Source organism: Cervus canadensis, chromosome 1 (genome assembly GCF_019320065.1).
Source record: "Cervus canadensis isolate Bull #8, Minnesota chromosome 1, ASM1932006v1, whole genome shotgun sequence".
Taxonomy (NCBI): domain Eukaryota; kingdom Metazoa; phylum Chordata; class Mammalia; order Artiodactyla; family Cervidae; genus Cervus; species Cervus canadensis.
In genome coordinates, this window is record NC_057386.1 from 5989286 (window position 1) to 6001698 (window position 12413).

General features: G+C 51.7%; 1 protein-coding gene across 2 annotated transcripts in view; it reads left to right on the forward strand.

Moving 5' to 3' along the window:
• Nucleotides 1-715: 715 nt before the first annotated feature.
• The window catches only part of DNAI2 (dynein axonemal intermediate chain 2), a 30075-nt gene continuing 18377 nt past the window's right edge, over nucleotides 716-12413 (forward strand). The window contains exons 1-4 of one of the 2 annotated variants that reach the window (XM_043454934.1): nucleotides 716-883; nucleotides 4949-5139; nucleotides 7378-7539; nucleotides 8846-8967. In XM_043454934.1, the coding sequence (XP_043310869.1) occupies nucleotides 4957-5139; nucleotides 7378-7539; nucleotides 8846-8967 (467 nt within the window). In that variant the 5' untranslated portion in view covers nucleotides 716-883; nucleotides 4949-4956. Of the gene's footprint in view, nucleotides 884-4945; nucleotides 5140-7377; nucleotides 7540-8845; nucleotides 8968-12413 lie in introns of those variants that run through there. The other variant, XM_043455028.1, reaches the window with a different exon arrangement.

A 12413-nucleotide genomic window follows, 5' to 3' on the forward strand; every position in this document is an offset into this window, starting at 1 on the left:
TCCGTGGGATTTTCCAGGCCAGAATACTGGAGTGGTTTGCCATTCCCTTCTCCAGGGGATCTTCCTGTCTCGGGAATCGAACCCAAGTCTCCTTCACTGTAGGCAGATTCTTTACCATCTGAGCCACCTGGCTGGGATTCAAACCCATGTTTTCTAGCCCCACATCCGGTTCTTTTAGTTTACATTATTTCACCTTATTGTCTTAACTAATGAGAAATTTCATTTTATTCATTCATTCACCAGCAACCAGGAGCTAGGCAGCGGAAACACCCAGCCCCTGCCTTATAGGAGTTTCCTTCCTGGTGGAGTGGTTCAGACTTAAGCTTGCTGTTCAATGTGCAGGGGCTTTGGTAACAGAGAGGAAGCTGGGGGTTATAGTTCCCATTTAGCAGACAAGGAAACTGAAGGAAGGGGTGGAATTGACCTTCTGGATCATGAACAAATCAATAACAGAGCCTCACCCAGGGCTCAGGACTCCGAGGCTCACTGAGTACATTTTGCATTTTCTGAGAATCTTGCCAAATGCATACTTGTGGACTTGGATAAGCGCCTTGGCAACGATCCTACATACGTTTGTCGTTACCGGCGCTTGACTAATTTAGGAGGGACCAGAGACGCTTCCAACGTGGCTTAACCGGTCACGTGCTCCAGGTTTCCTTCCTTCCGCGCGGCCCCCGGTTGTGGGCCCCCCCCCACCCCGCTTCCCGGCCAGGGTTGCTAGGCAACGAGTAAACTCCGGAGCCGTTTGAGAAGCGCTGAAGCCAGCGCTGCGACTCGGGGGCTTCCCCAGCGGCAGCAGGAACCGACCGAGGTTAAGGGGCGGACGCGGGGAGGATGTCCGCGGCTGAAGAGAAGACTGGAGAGTGAACGGGAGCCCCAGAGGGTGAGAAACACCGCTAGCGCAAGAAACTCCTCGTGGGGCGTCCTTCCGGGCTAGCTCTGCCGGATGATGGACCCCGGGGACCAGCGCTCCTAGGGTCCCCCGCCCATCAGGCCTCGCTGCCCTCGATGTTCCCGGAGTCCCGGGACCCAGCAAGTTCCAGACACCCTGCCTCCTGCACCCCTTGCGGCCAGTCGGGTCCTGATGACGGACCGCATCAGACGGTCCATCTCCTGGTGGGGGGATGGGAGACCTTCTAAAGGGTCCCCTTGATAGAAAATACAGCCTGGGGCTGGGGTGGTGGGCGGCCCAGCCGAGAGAAGAGGAGAGCCTTCTGCTTAGAATGGAGGGAAGGGCGTTAGAGTTACTGAGCTCGTCTGCAGGGGCGGGTCCTCTCAAACATTTCACCTATTCCTCAACGCGGAGTGGGTATCCGGATGCCCTTAGGGTATCGCAGTTCCTTCTTCCTGCAACAAGTTCACAGTTTATCACAGTCTCTTGAACCACATTCTTCTCCCAGCTTTCAGACCCAGTGTCTTCCTCCTACATCATTGCTGGACTTTTTCTCATCAGAAGAGGAGGAGTAGGGAAAAGACCTCTAGGGGAGCATCCTGGCGGATTGGGGTCACACTGCACGTTTAGCATGTGTCAGAGGGAGGAGGGGGCCCCCTGTGCCAGGCACTGGGGACGGGAGTGAACAGAAGACCACAGTCTTCTAATTAGGAATCATTACTCTCAGGGACTGTCATTATTAACGAAGATTCATTGTTGTTGTTGTTTAGTCACTAAATTGTGTCTGACTCTTTTGTGACCTCATGGACTGTAGCCCGCCAGACTCCTCTGTCCATGAGATTTTCCAGGCAAGAATACCGTAGTTGCCATTTCCTTCTCCAGGGAATTTTCCTCACCCAGGGATCAAACCCACATCCCTTGCATTGGCAGGTGGATTTTTTACCACTGAGTCTCTAGGAAGCCCAATGACTATTAGTACCACATCAAAAAAAAAAAAAAAGAAAAGACCATAGTCTTGGCTCAAGGGGACAGCGCTGTAGTGGGCAGAGCAGGGAAACACAGGCCCACATCACCCTCCAGGTCTGGGGACCTCCTCCCACCTCTGGCTGTCTTCATCCTCCACCTCTTGGAGCTCATCCCAGGTTGACCCCAGTGTGGAGCAGAGGAAGGAATTCCCAGGGAGATCAGCCACTTTTGAAGGCGAGTGAGTCCCTTATGACCGCAAGTTCCAGAAGGTGCATAGACAGAAGAAAGAGGGCAGGAAGTCCCTCCCCCTACAGTCCTTTGTCCAGCCAGACGCAGCACAAAGACTGGAGACTGCCCCAGGGACAAGAAGGAGAGACCTTGTCACCTTTGTAACTCCAGGGAGTCCAGTGGTGGGGGAAGGTGGCCGCCCTCCACTTGCCTGCCGGTGAAGCTCCTACATTGAACTTCTCAGCCACCTCCCACCAGTCCCTCATCTCTTCGTTTCTCTGAAGCCGAAGGAGGTTCTTTCCAGGAATCACTTCGCTCGTTATCATTGCACAAGCAGAGTCTTGTTTTTCTGTTTGGTGAAGGTTCTGATCTGACTGCCCCGGGATGTCGGAGGCGGTTGCATATTTGGCATTCAGATCAGCCTGTCTCTAATTCCACGTGGTCTTGTGTTTGAGATGCTTGTGGGGCTGAGGTTCCCACGGGTGGCATCTCCTCCCCCCAAAGTCCCAGAGGGCAGCGAGGCGGCTCCTGCCTCCCCTGGAAGCCCCCTTTGCAGACAGCCTTACTCAGGCGCTGCTTGGAGCAGCCCAGCCTTTGAGACTTGTCTCACCAGGGTGGGGCGAGATCTCCTGAGACCACCCCCCCACCAGCTCTGACCTCACCATTCATCTTCATCCTCCACCAGCTTGTGAGAAAGAGCCCACTTTGGGTCCTTGAATGAGCTGTCTTCCCATCACCCAGCCAGCCTTTAAATGTCCCCTCTGTCTGCCTCCAGATAGAAAACAATGCCTCTGTTCTCGCTCCTGGCTTGGCCTTGGGAAGCACCAAGAAGGAAAGCAAAGCTGTTAAAAATATGATCTGGGCTAAAGAGGCTATTTTTGTCTTCCTAGGCTTTCCTTGTGCTCTTAAGACCCCTTGTGTCCCCTAGGAGCTGGCTGTCTCCTGGCAGTTGTCTCTTTTTAACAGAGGGAGAGATGAGCAGCCTGTAGTTACAGAGTCTGGCAGTCCTTGGGGGACGAGGGTTGGGACGTGGAGGGGTGAGGGGCACAGGTGCAGCCCTGTTGTAGTTCAGCGATGTGCTGGAGGCCAGGGAGATGCTCACTGGGTGTGCATCCTTTTCCACGAGGCTCTGTCTTGTCCATGAAAAATAAACCACTAGGGCAACCTGCTGTCCTTTGTGCTTCTGTCCCCATCCTCTGTTCTCCAAGCCATTGCTCCTACCCTTCCTGGGTAGAAAAGTTTCCAAACCACAAGAAAGAGCGGAAAATACTGCTCCCCATGAGTCTGATGCAGGATGAGCTGTTCTGGGGCTGAGAAGTAGGCGGTTGGGAGGGTAGTACTCTCTTCAACAAACAACGCCTGTGGATGCAAAGTGGCCTAGTAGTTAACCCTCATCACCCTCACCCCCTGTCCCCGCTGTTCCAGGGCCTGAGGCCACCCAGGCACATGCTTCTAGGCTGCCGCAGAGCTCTTGGCCCTATATCTCGGGACAGCAGCCTGGACCCACCCGTCTCGTTCCTTGCAGCCCTGGAGTTTGGGGAGGAAGGACAGACACGTATCTGGTCTTAATAGTCATCTGGGGTGACTGTACAAATGTCTAAGCCTCATCTCAGACGTGTAGATCAGTGTTTACAGGAAGGGGGCTGGGAATTTCTGTGTTTTGAAGGGACATTCCAAATTTGAGAAACGTTGGTTCTGAGATTAAGAGCCCTCACTTTAAATCGGTGGTTCTCATCCTCAGCTACATGCTGAGAGATTATGATTTAGTTACTTTGCAGTTCAACCCGAGCATCGTGGTTTTTTCCAGAGCCCTCCGGGTGTTCCTAAGTGTGTAGCCAAGGTTGAGAATCACTACTGTATTTTTGTTTGTTTGTTTTGGCTGTGGGATCTCAGATCAGAGATTGAACCTGCATCCTCCGCCGTGATCCATTTTGAGTCATCTTTTCGTATGGCGTGAGGTAGGAACCTGGGGTCATTCTTTTGCCTGTGAAGGTACAGCATCGCCAACATCATTTGTTTAAAAGACCATCCTCTCCCCACTGCGTTGTCTTAGCACCTTCATTGAAAATCAACTGACCATAGATATAAAGGTTTATTTCTGAGCGCTCAATTCCATTCCATTGATCTAAGTGTCTGTCCTTATGCTAGCGTATCACTCTGTCTTGACTATTCAGTTGTTGTTTTTTTAAATGTGGACCATTTTTTAAAGTCTTTATTGAATGTGTCACACCATTGCTTGTTTTATGTTTTGGGTTGTTGGCCTGTGGGATATTACTTCCCGACCAGGGATCAAACCCACACCCCCTGCACTGGAAGGCGAAGTCTTAACCACTGGTCCACCAAGGAAGTTCCTATTCATGGTTTTAACAAATGTTTTCTGACAAAGTAAGTGAAATCATTGTCAGGTCCAGCAAGTGGCAGGGAATTTAGTTCAACATAATCACCATCAATATTTCTTCCTTGCCTCTGGATAATCATATCAGCTCAGCAAAAACTGTATCAATTGTTGAGTTAGAGCTTTGGAGTCGGGTAGACCAGCAGCACCCCTTGTTGGCTGTGTGGTCCTGGGCAAGGCGTTCTGGGTCCCTGTGAATATCAGGTTCCTCCAAAGTGGATTGGTGATCTTCTTGTCCATTTTAGAGGGCAACTGTAAGAACCAAACAAGATCACACTTAGCCTGTAGTCATCACTCCAGAAATTATTTTTTCAAATGCAGCTCAGCTTCTGGACGAATCCCTTAGGAGCCTTCCCCCCACACCCAGAGAGGAAACACAGAGGCGCCCGCAGTGCTGGGGCTCCTGGAGACCAGGAGGTAGCCAGCTGGGGGTCCTCACCACACACCCTCCCCCGTCCCTGCCACAGCCGGTACCATGGAGATTGTGTACGTGTACGTGAAGAAGCGCAGCGAGTTTGGGAAGCAATGCAACTTCTCCGACCGCCAGGCAGAGCTGAACATCGACATCCCGCCCAACCCCGAGCTGGCCGAGCAGTTCGTAGAGCGGAACCCAGTGGACACGGGCATCCAGTGTTCCACCAGCATGTCAGAACATGAGGTGGGTCGCTGAGCCAAGGGCCGGGCCAGTGGAGGTGTGGTCTGGCAGGGTGGCAGGTCAGGGCTGGTAAGTGCGACCGCGTGACTCCATCCCCCTGGGAAGCCAGTTAGAGTGGACCAGTGCGGATGCTGGATGTGTGAGGGCAGAATCGCCCCCAGTCCCAGCTTGGTGCCCAGGGTCAGGACAAGCCCCAGCACCAACCACCCCCTGGGCCGGGCAAATGCAAATCAAGATGCTCTTTCTCTCTGGCCTCCCCTCTAAGACTCTTGCTAGAGTTGTTTTAGGCGCAGCTTTTGAACTGTGGTGCTGGAAAAGACTCCTGAAAGTGCCTTGGACGGCAAGGGGATCAAACCAGTCAATCTTAAGGGAGATCAAACCTGAATATTCACCGGAGGGACTGTTGCTGAAGCTGAAGCTCCAGTATTTTGGTCAACTGATATGAACAGACAACTCACTGGAAAAGTCCCTGATGCTGGGAAAGACTGAGGGCAGGAGAACAGGGCGTCAGAGGATAAAACGGCTGGACGGCATCACCGATGCAGTGAATATGGCCCTGGGCAAACTCTGGGAGATGGTGAGGGACGGGGAGGCCTGGCGTGCTGCGGTCCACAGGGTTTCAGAGCGTCAGACACAACTGAGTGACTGCACAGTAACAGCTGGGAGAGGTATCGGAGGGGCCCAGGGGTTCACACCTGCAGGACCTGCCCAGCTTGTGAGAGAGAAACGGCCCCATAGAAAGTTCTGGTCAGAGGTGCCTCTAAGATAAGAGAACTGAGGGTCGTGTTGCTGTTCAAAATCCCAGATTTCTCCCAGTCTGTCTGAAGCAGGTGGTCAGCTCCCGATTATGTCAACAACTGCTGGGAGAAGATTAGATGGAGGGGATAACCCTGTTGTCGCGTTCCTAAATCAGCGGCGTGAAAACCACACTGATTTGGCCAAAACACATTATGAGTGTTTCCAGTAACTTCCAGTTCAAACACATTGACTCTCTTGCTTCCCAGGGTGCGTTGATGTCCCTGGGACCAGAGCAGTCCTGTGCATGGCAGCCCCCAAACACGAGGGCAGCCACGAAGGCCGAGCCACACTGGCATCTCCAACGCCAGCGGCTCCGCCCTGTTGAGACTTCCAGCTTCTGTGAGAAATGGCTTATAAAGGAAGTGAGATTGAGAGCTCAGTGAGTGTGGAGGCCCCATTTGGGGAGATGAGAAAGTTCCGGAACTAGACAGGGCTCATGATTGCCCGACATCGTGAATGTTCCTAATGCCACTAAGTTGAGCATTTTTTTTAATGGTCAGAATGGTAGATTTTATTTTTAAAAATGTTTGTGTGTTAACTTGGCTGCACCGGGTCTTTGTTGTGGCATGCAGGATCTCGTTCTCTGACCAGGGATTGAACCCAGGCCCCCTGCCTGCACTGGGGCTTCGGAGTCTTAGCCACTGGGCCACCAGGAAAGCCCCAAAATGGTACACGTGATGTTACGTGTATTTTGTGAAAGTGTTAGTCGCTCAGTCGTGTCCGGCTCTGCAACCCCATGGACTGGGGCCCTCCAGGCTCCTCTGTCCATGGAATTCTCCAGGCAAGAATACTGGAGTGGGTAGCCATTCCCTTCTCCAGGGGATCTTCCTGACCCAGGAATCGAACCTGGGTCTCCTGCGTTGGTAGGCGGACTCTTTACCGTCTGAGCCACTAGGGAAGCACATGTGTGTTTTATCACAATTGAAGAGATGCAGGGTGAGGGGACTGAAAATGAGGCAGAGAGGTAAGTTTAAAGAGGGTAAAACTGCATCTCTAACATCCTCGCTGCAACAGAGATTGAGCAAAGCGAATCCAAACTCTTAGGTGTTTTTATGTTTCAATTCCCGTCTCACTGTAAATGGTAGGATTCGTCACTTTGTCCTTTGGGGTCTCACAGAGCAGATGGGTGGGTGGGCTCCTCTGGGTTTTTAGGGTTGCGGTCAGGTCAGAACTGGATTTCTCCCAGCCACCGGCATCAACTGCAAAGTGGCTGTTACTAACTCCACAGGCTGGCACGTTCATGACTGCCTGTGACCCTCTGAGGACCAGAAAGTTCCTTGCTGGTACCTGAAGACGTTGTGGCTCCAGTCAAGGGTACCTCATGAGTCCCTCCCTGAGTTCTCAGAGCCCGGGGACCCGAGAGCCCCAGGACTCTGGTTTGCAGAAGTGGCCACATGCTTCCACCAGGGCCGGGCGTCTTCTCACCTGTGACTCTCTGTTTAGGCCAACACAGAGCGCTTTGAGATGGAGACCCGGGGGGTTAACCACATCGAGGGCGGCTGGCCCAAGGATGTGAACCCCCTGGAGCTGGAGCAGACGATCCGCTTCCGGAAGAAGGTGGAGAAGGACGAGAACTACATCAATGCCATCATGCAGCTGGGCTCGGTAAGGCTTCCTTCGGCTCGATCAGGGTCTTAGCCATCACTGCTTCCCCAACTGCATGTCAGGCTCAGCAGTTATAGCTCTTTGAGGCTGGACACTGGGTACCATATGGAACCTTCGGTCTGGGAGCAGGTAGGCAGGTCCACACAGCAGACCCAAGGGTAAGGCAGGGAGGTCCAGTGACTGAACAGGCTTTAGGAGGAATCAGGAAAGTGGGAAACCCTCTGGGCAAAGAGACCCCCAAGGGACCCCAGCCAGCGGCTACCTGCCAATAGGGGTCATTCATTCATTCAGCACATTTGGATGGAGCTTCTAGCCTTTGCCAGGTGCAGTAGAGATTGCAAAAATGAAATTCACATATATCCCACCCTGAAGAGTTTGTGAGCCACCGGAGGCCAAAGACAAAAACAGAGATATCACAGTATTAACAGGGGCTTCCCAGGCAGCTCAGCAGGTAAAGAATCTACCTCCAGCGCAGAGACACAGGAGATGCAGGTTCAATCCCTGGGACAGGAAGATCCCCTGGAGAAAGAAATGGCAATCCCCTCCAGTATTCTTGCCTGAAAAGATCCCATGGGCAGAGGAGCCTTGTGGGCTACAGTCCATGGGGTCTCAAAGAGTGGGGCACAACTGAGCATGCATGTACCACACAATCTAACATTGAAAGGAAGGCTGTAAGAGCAGAAATGCTTTGCTATTTGCCCCATAAGGAGGGAGAGTTGATTTCCTGCTGAAGGTATCAGGGGAGACTTCCTGGAGGAGGAGGCCCTTGAGCTTGGGTTTTTCCTTGTTGGACATTTGGGATAATGGGGGAGGGCCTTCCGGATGGAGGAAACAGGAGATGGATGCCATATACAGGGTGGCTCCTAATTCTGTTTGGCTGGAACTGTGTTTCTTCACCTTTTTTTTTTCATTGCTGTCTCTCAACAAGCCTTTTTAGACATTCCCCCACCCCAGTGAAAATGTAATACCAAAGGTGTACTATATATTTATGTACTATATGTGTATCTGGGAGGCCTGGCGTGCTGCAGAGAGTCAGACACGACTTAGCAACTGAACAACCACCACAAAATGTATGTCTGTGCTTTGTAAAAAAAAAAAGTGATATTATTTTACCCCCATGAAGCAATTTGAAAACAATTGGAACCAATTTCCACCCTTGTGCGGGGTAGATGTTGCCCCCATTGGAAATTCGTGGCCTGGAAGGATGGGAAAAGACTACGGGATATTTCTCATCCCTCCCAGACTCCATCTCAGCTGCAAGGACCTCCCTTTACCACTAAGGACTCTCCCGCTGTGTCCCCCGCAGATCATGGAGCACTGTATCAAGCAGAATAACGCCATCGACATCTACCAGGAGTATTTTGACGACGAGGATGCGGTGGAGGTGACGGACGAGGCCCCCTCAGCTAAAACCATCAATGTTTTCAGGTACCTTTGTAGCCAGGCAGGTGCCTGGCTGACCTCTGTCTCCTCTGTGGATGGGTGCTTCCAAAGGGGACCCCTTACCCATCACTCCATGCCGTGGGGATAATGCCCTCTGTGCTCTGAGCTAAATAAGGGGCAGAGTGATAAAATGCCCAGTAGATAAGTGGTCCCTACCCTGGAGGCAGGCCTGGTGGGTGGACAGGGAGGAGAGAGTCAGTCTCAGGAAAGACTAAAGCAAATTTGCAATGCTGAGTACACGTGTGGTCGATTCATACTGTGTGGAGAAGGTCCAAAGCACCAGACATCCGTGATCTGGCTGCACTGTGAGCAAAAAAGACCTTTGTTCCAAGCACTCGGGAGTCTGCCTGGAATAACCTCCAAGGACAGCAGTGTGACAGAAGCTTAGCCCGTAGACACGTGTGTGAGATCACTGGATATTCACTGCAGCAGGGTGTGCACTAGACAGAGATTGGGAGCACAATAAACCCATCAGCAGGGTCTGGTTCCAGCAATTCTGCTATGCCCGCACGCTGACTACTGCTCAGCCGTCTGAACGAATGAGGCAGCTCCTTAGGCGGGAGCTTCCGAGATTGCCGTGCGAAGCCAAACCAAATCAAGACACCGAACAGTGTGTGGAAGGCACTACCTTTTGTTTAAAATACACCTGGGTAAAACAAGCTAAATGTCCAATGACAGATGAATGGACAAAGACGATGCGGTACATATATACAATGGCTACTACTTAACCGCTAAAAAGAGCGAAATACGGTCATTGTGTAGAGACGTGGATGGGCCCAGAGTCTGTCATACAGAGTGAAGTAAATCAGAAAGAGAAAAACAAATTTCGTACGTGGAATCTAGAAAAATGGCACAGATGAACCTCTTTGCAGGGCAGGGGCAGAGCTGCAGATGCCGAGAGCGGACCTGTGAGCACAGTGGGGGAGGGCAGGGTGGGTGAATCGGGAGACTAGGACTGACGCGTGTCCACTCTCGTGTGTGAGGCACGGGAAGCTCGGCTCGGTGCTCTGTGATGGCCTCGAGGGGTGGGAGGGAAGTCCAAAAGGGAGCGGATGTCTGTATTCATGCCGCTGATCGGTTCATTATACAGTGGAAACCAACACAACAGTGGACAGGCAATTATGCACCAAAAAAGAAAATCAAATATACCTATCTATATGTGCATGTGTGCATGTATATATCCGTATATGTATACATATGTTTATACGTGCAAGTGTGTGTTCTCGAACATGCAGAGAAAACCTGTGATTTTGGAAGCCACGAGCATCAAAGGCCAACTCTAGGGGATTCATTCTGCCACCTGGAAAGTGTTTGACCCAGTCCGAGCATGAGCAGCCAGGACTCTTCTGATCCAGGGCTGAGTCATGGCAGGCACTGCAGACTTCTAGCAATGGGCATGCAAGAGAGGGGCCGGAGGGGGGGCGGGGGCCCTCTGCTCTGCTGCCCCAGCCCTGCTGGAGTCTGACCTTACGTATGGATACCCGAGAGGGCTGATGCATCAGGAATCATCACATCCAACCTCCACGTTTGACAGATGAGGAAACCGGCCCCAGGGAGGAGACGTGCTCAGGGCTCTCAGTGGGTGGGTGAGCCAACCGAGGATGGGACTCAACCTTCTGCTTTAGCGGTGCCCCCGGGGAGGAGTGAAGTGGATGAGTCACACGACCAGAAGCTTATTTCATTTCCCCCTTGTGTTCATTTCTTCCCATGGCTTCCATGACAAAGTGTCAGCTTGGGACTGTGAAGTCTTTCTTTTTTTAACTTAATTTTTAAACATTGGAGTATAATTGCTTTAGCATGTTGTGTTAGTTTGCTGTGCAATGAAGTGACTCGGCCATGTGTAAGCATAGATCCCCTCCTCCTTGGAGCTCTCTGTGCCCCCAGCAGCCCCTCCCCTCTAGGTCATCACCGAGCCCCAAGCTGAGCTCCCACTAGCTGTCTCTTTTATACACGGGAGTCAAGGCGTGTGTACGTCAATGCTGTTCACTCAGTTCTCCCCACCTTCCCCCTCTGTGTCCACATGGGGGGCCGTTACCTCTTTAATCCTTTTTTCACTGTTACACATCGTCTCTCCCCTTTCATTTTTTGGAAGTGAAAGTGAAGTTGCTCAGTCGTGTCCGACTCTTTGCGACCCCATGGACTGTAACCCACCAGGCTCCTCTGTCCATGGGATTTTCCAGGCAAGAGTACTGGAGTGGGTTGCCATTCCCTTCTCCAGGAGATCTTCCTGACCCAAGGATCGAACCCAGGTCTCCCGCATTGTAGGCAGACGCTTTACCATCTGAGCCACCAAATTGAGCTAATTTTTTTTGAGCAGTTGTTTTTTTTTTTCCCCAAAGAAAGAAAGAATGATTACTTGCAACAAGTAAGGAGGATACCTTGGATCTTTCCCAAAGCAGTCTCTCAAGCAGTTTTAGTTCCCAGCAAAACTGATCAGAAAGTACAGAGAATTCCCACACACCCATCCTACCCCCACCCACACGGCCTCTCCCGCCGTCAGCATCTCCTGCCGCCCCCGCCCCATAGGTGGGACATTTGTCACAGTCAGAGAGCCACGCTGACATCGTTCTACCCTGTCCTGAGTCTGCTCAGGCTGCCGTCTCAAAATACCATCACTTGGGTGGCTTACAAACAGCTGAAATGCATTCCTCACCTCTCCGGAGGATCAAAGTCTGAGCCCAGGGTGCCAGCAAGGTCAGATTCTGTGTCTGGTGAGGACTCTTTCTTTTTGTTTTGACTGCTTCTCGAAACTTGTGGGATCTTAGTTCCCTGATCTGGGATTGAACCCAGGCCCCCAGCAGAGAGAACACCAAGTCCTAACCACTGGATGTTTCAAAATTGTCACTGCTCGGTTTTTATTAATAATTCAGAGACACCCACCTTCTTGCTGAGAACTCACAAAGCAGAAGGGGTGAGGGGTCTCTCTGGACCCCCTTTTGTAAGGACACTAATCCCATTCATAAGGGCTCCACCCTCACCACCTAATCACCTCCCAAAGGCCGCACTTCTAGATTCCAGCACACTGGAGATTAGGCTTCAACATACGAGGTTTGGGGGGATGCACTCAGCCTACAGCACACCCGGAGTCTATAGTTCACATTAGGATTCCCTCTGGGTGTCACAGATCCCAATATACAGAATAGTTTCATTGCCCTGAAAGTCCCCTGTGTTGACATAGAAAACAAACGGTTAACAAAAGGGAAAAGGGGAAGGATAAATCAGAAGTTTGGGATTAAAAGATCTACACTACTATATGTAAAATAAATAAATAGCAAGGACATTCAGTACAGCACAGGGAATTATATTCAGTATCTTGTGTGCTCAGCTGTGTCCAACTCTCTGTGACCCCGTGGACTGTAGCCCATCAGGCTCCTCCATCCATGGGATTTCCCAGGCAGGAATACTGGAGTGGGTTGCCATTTCCTCCTCCG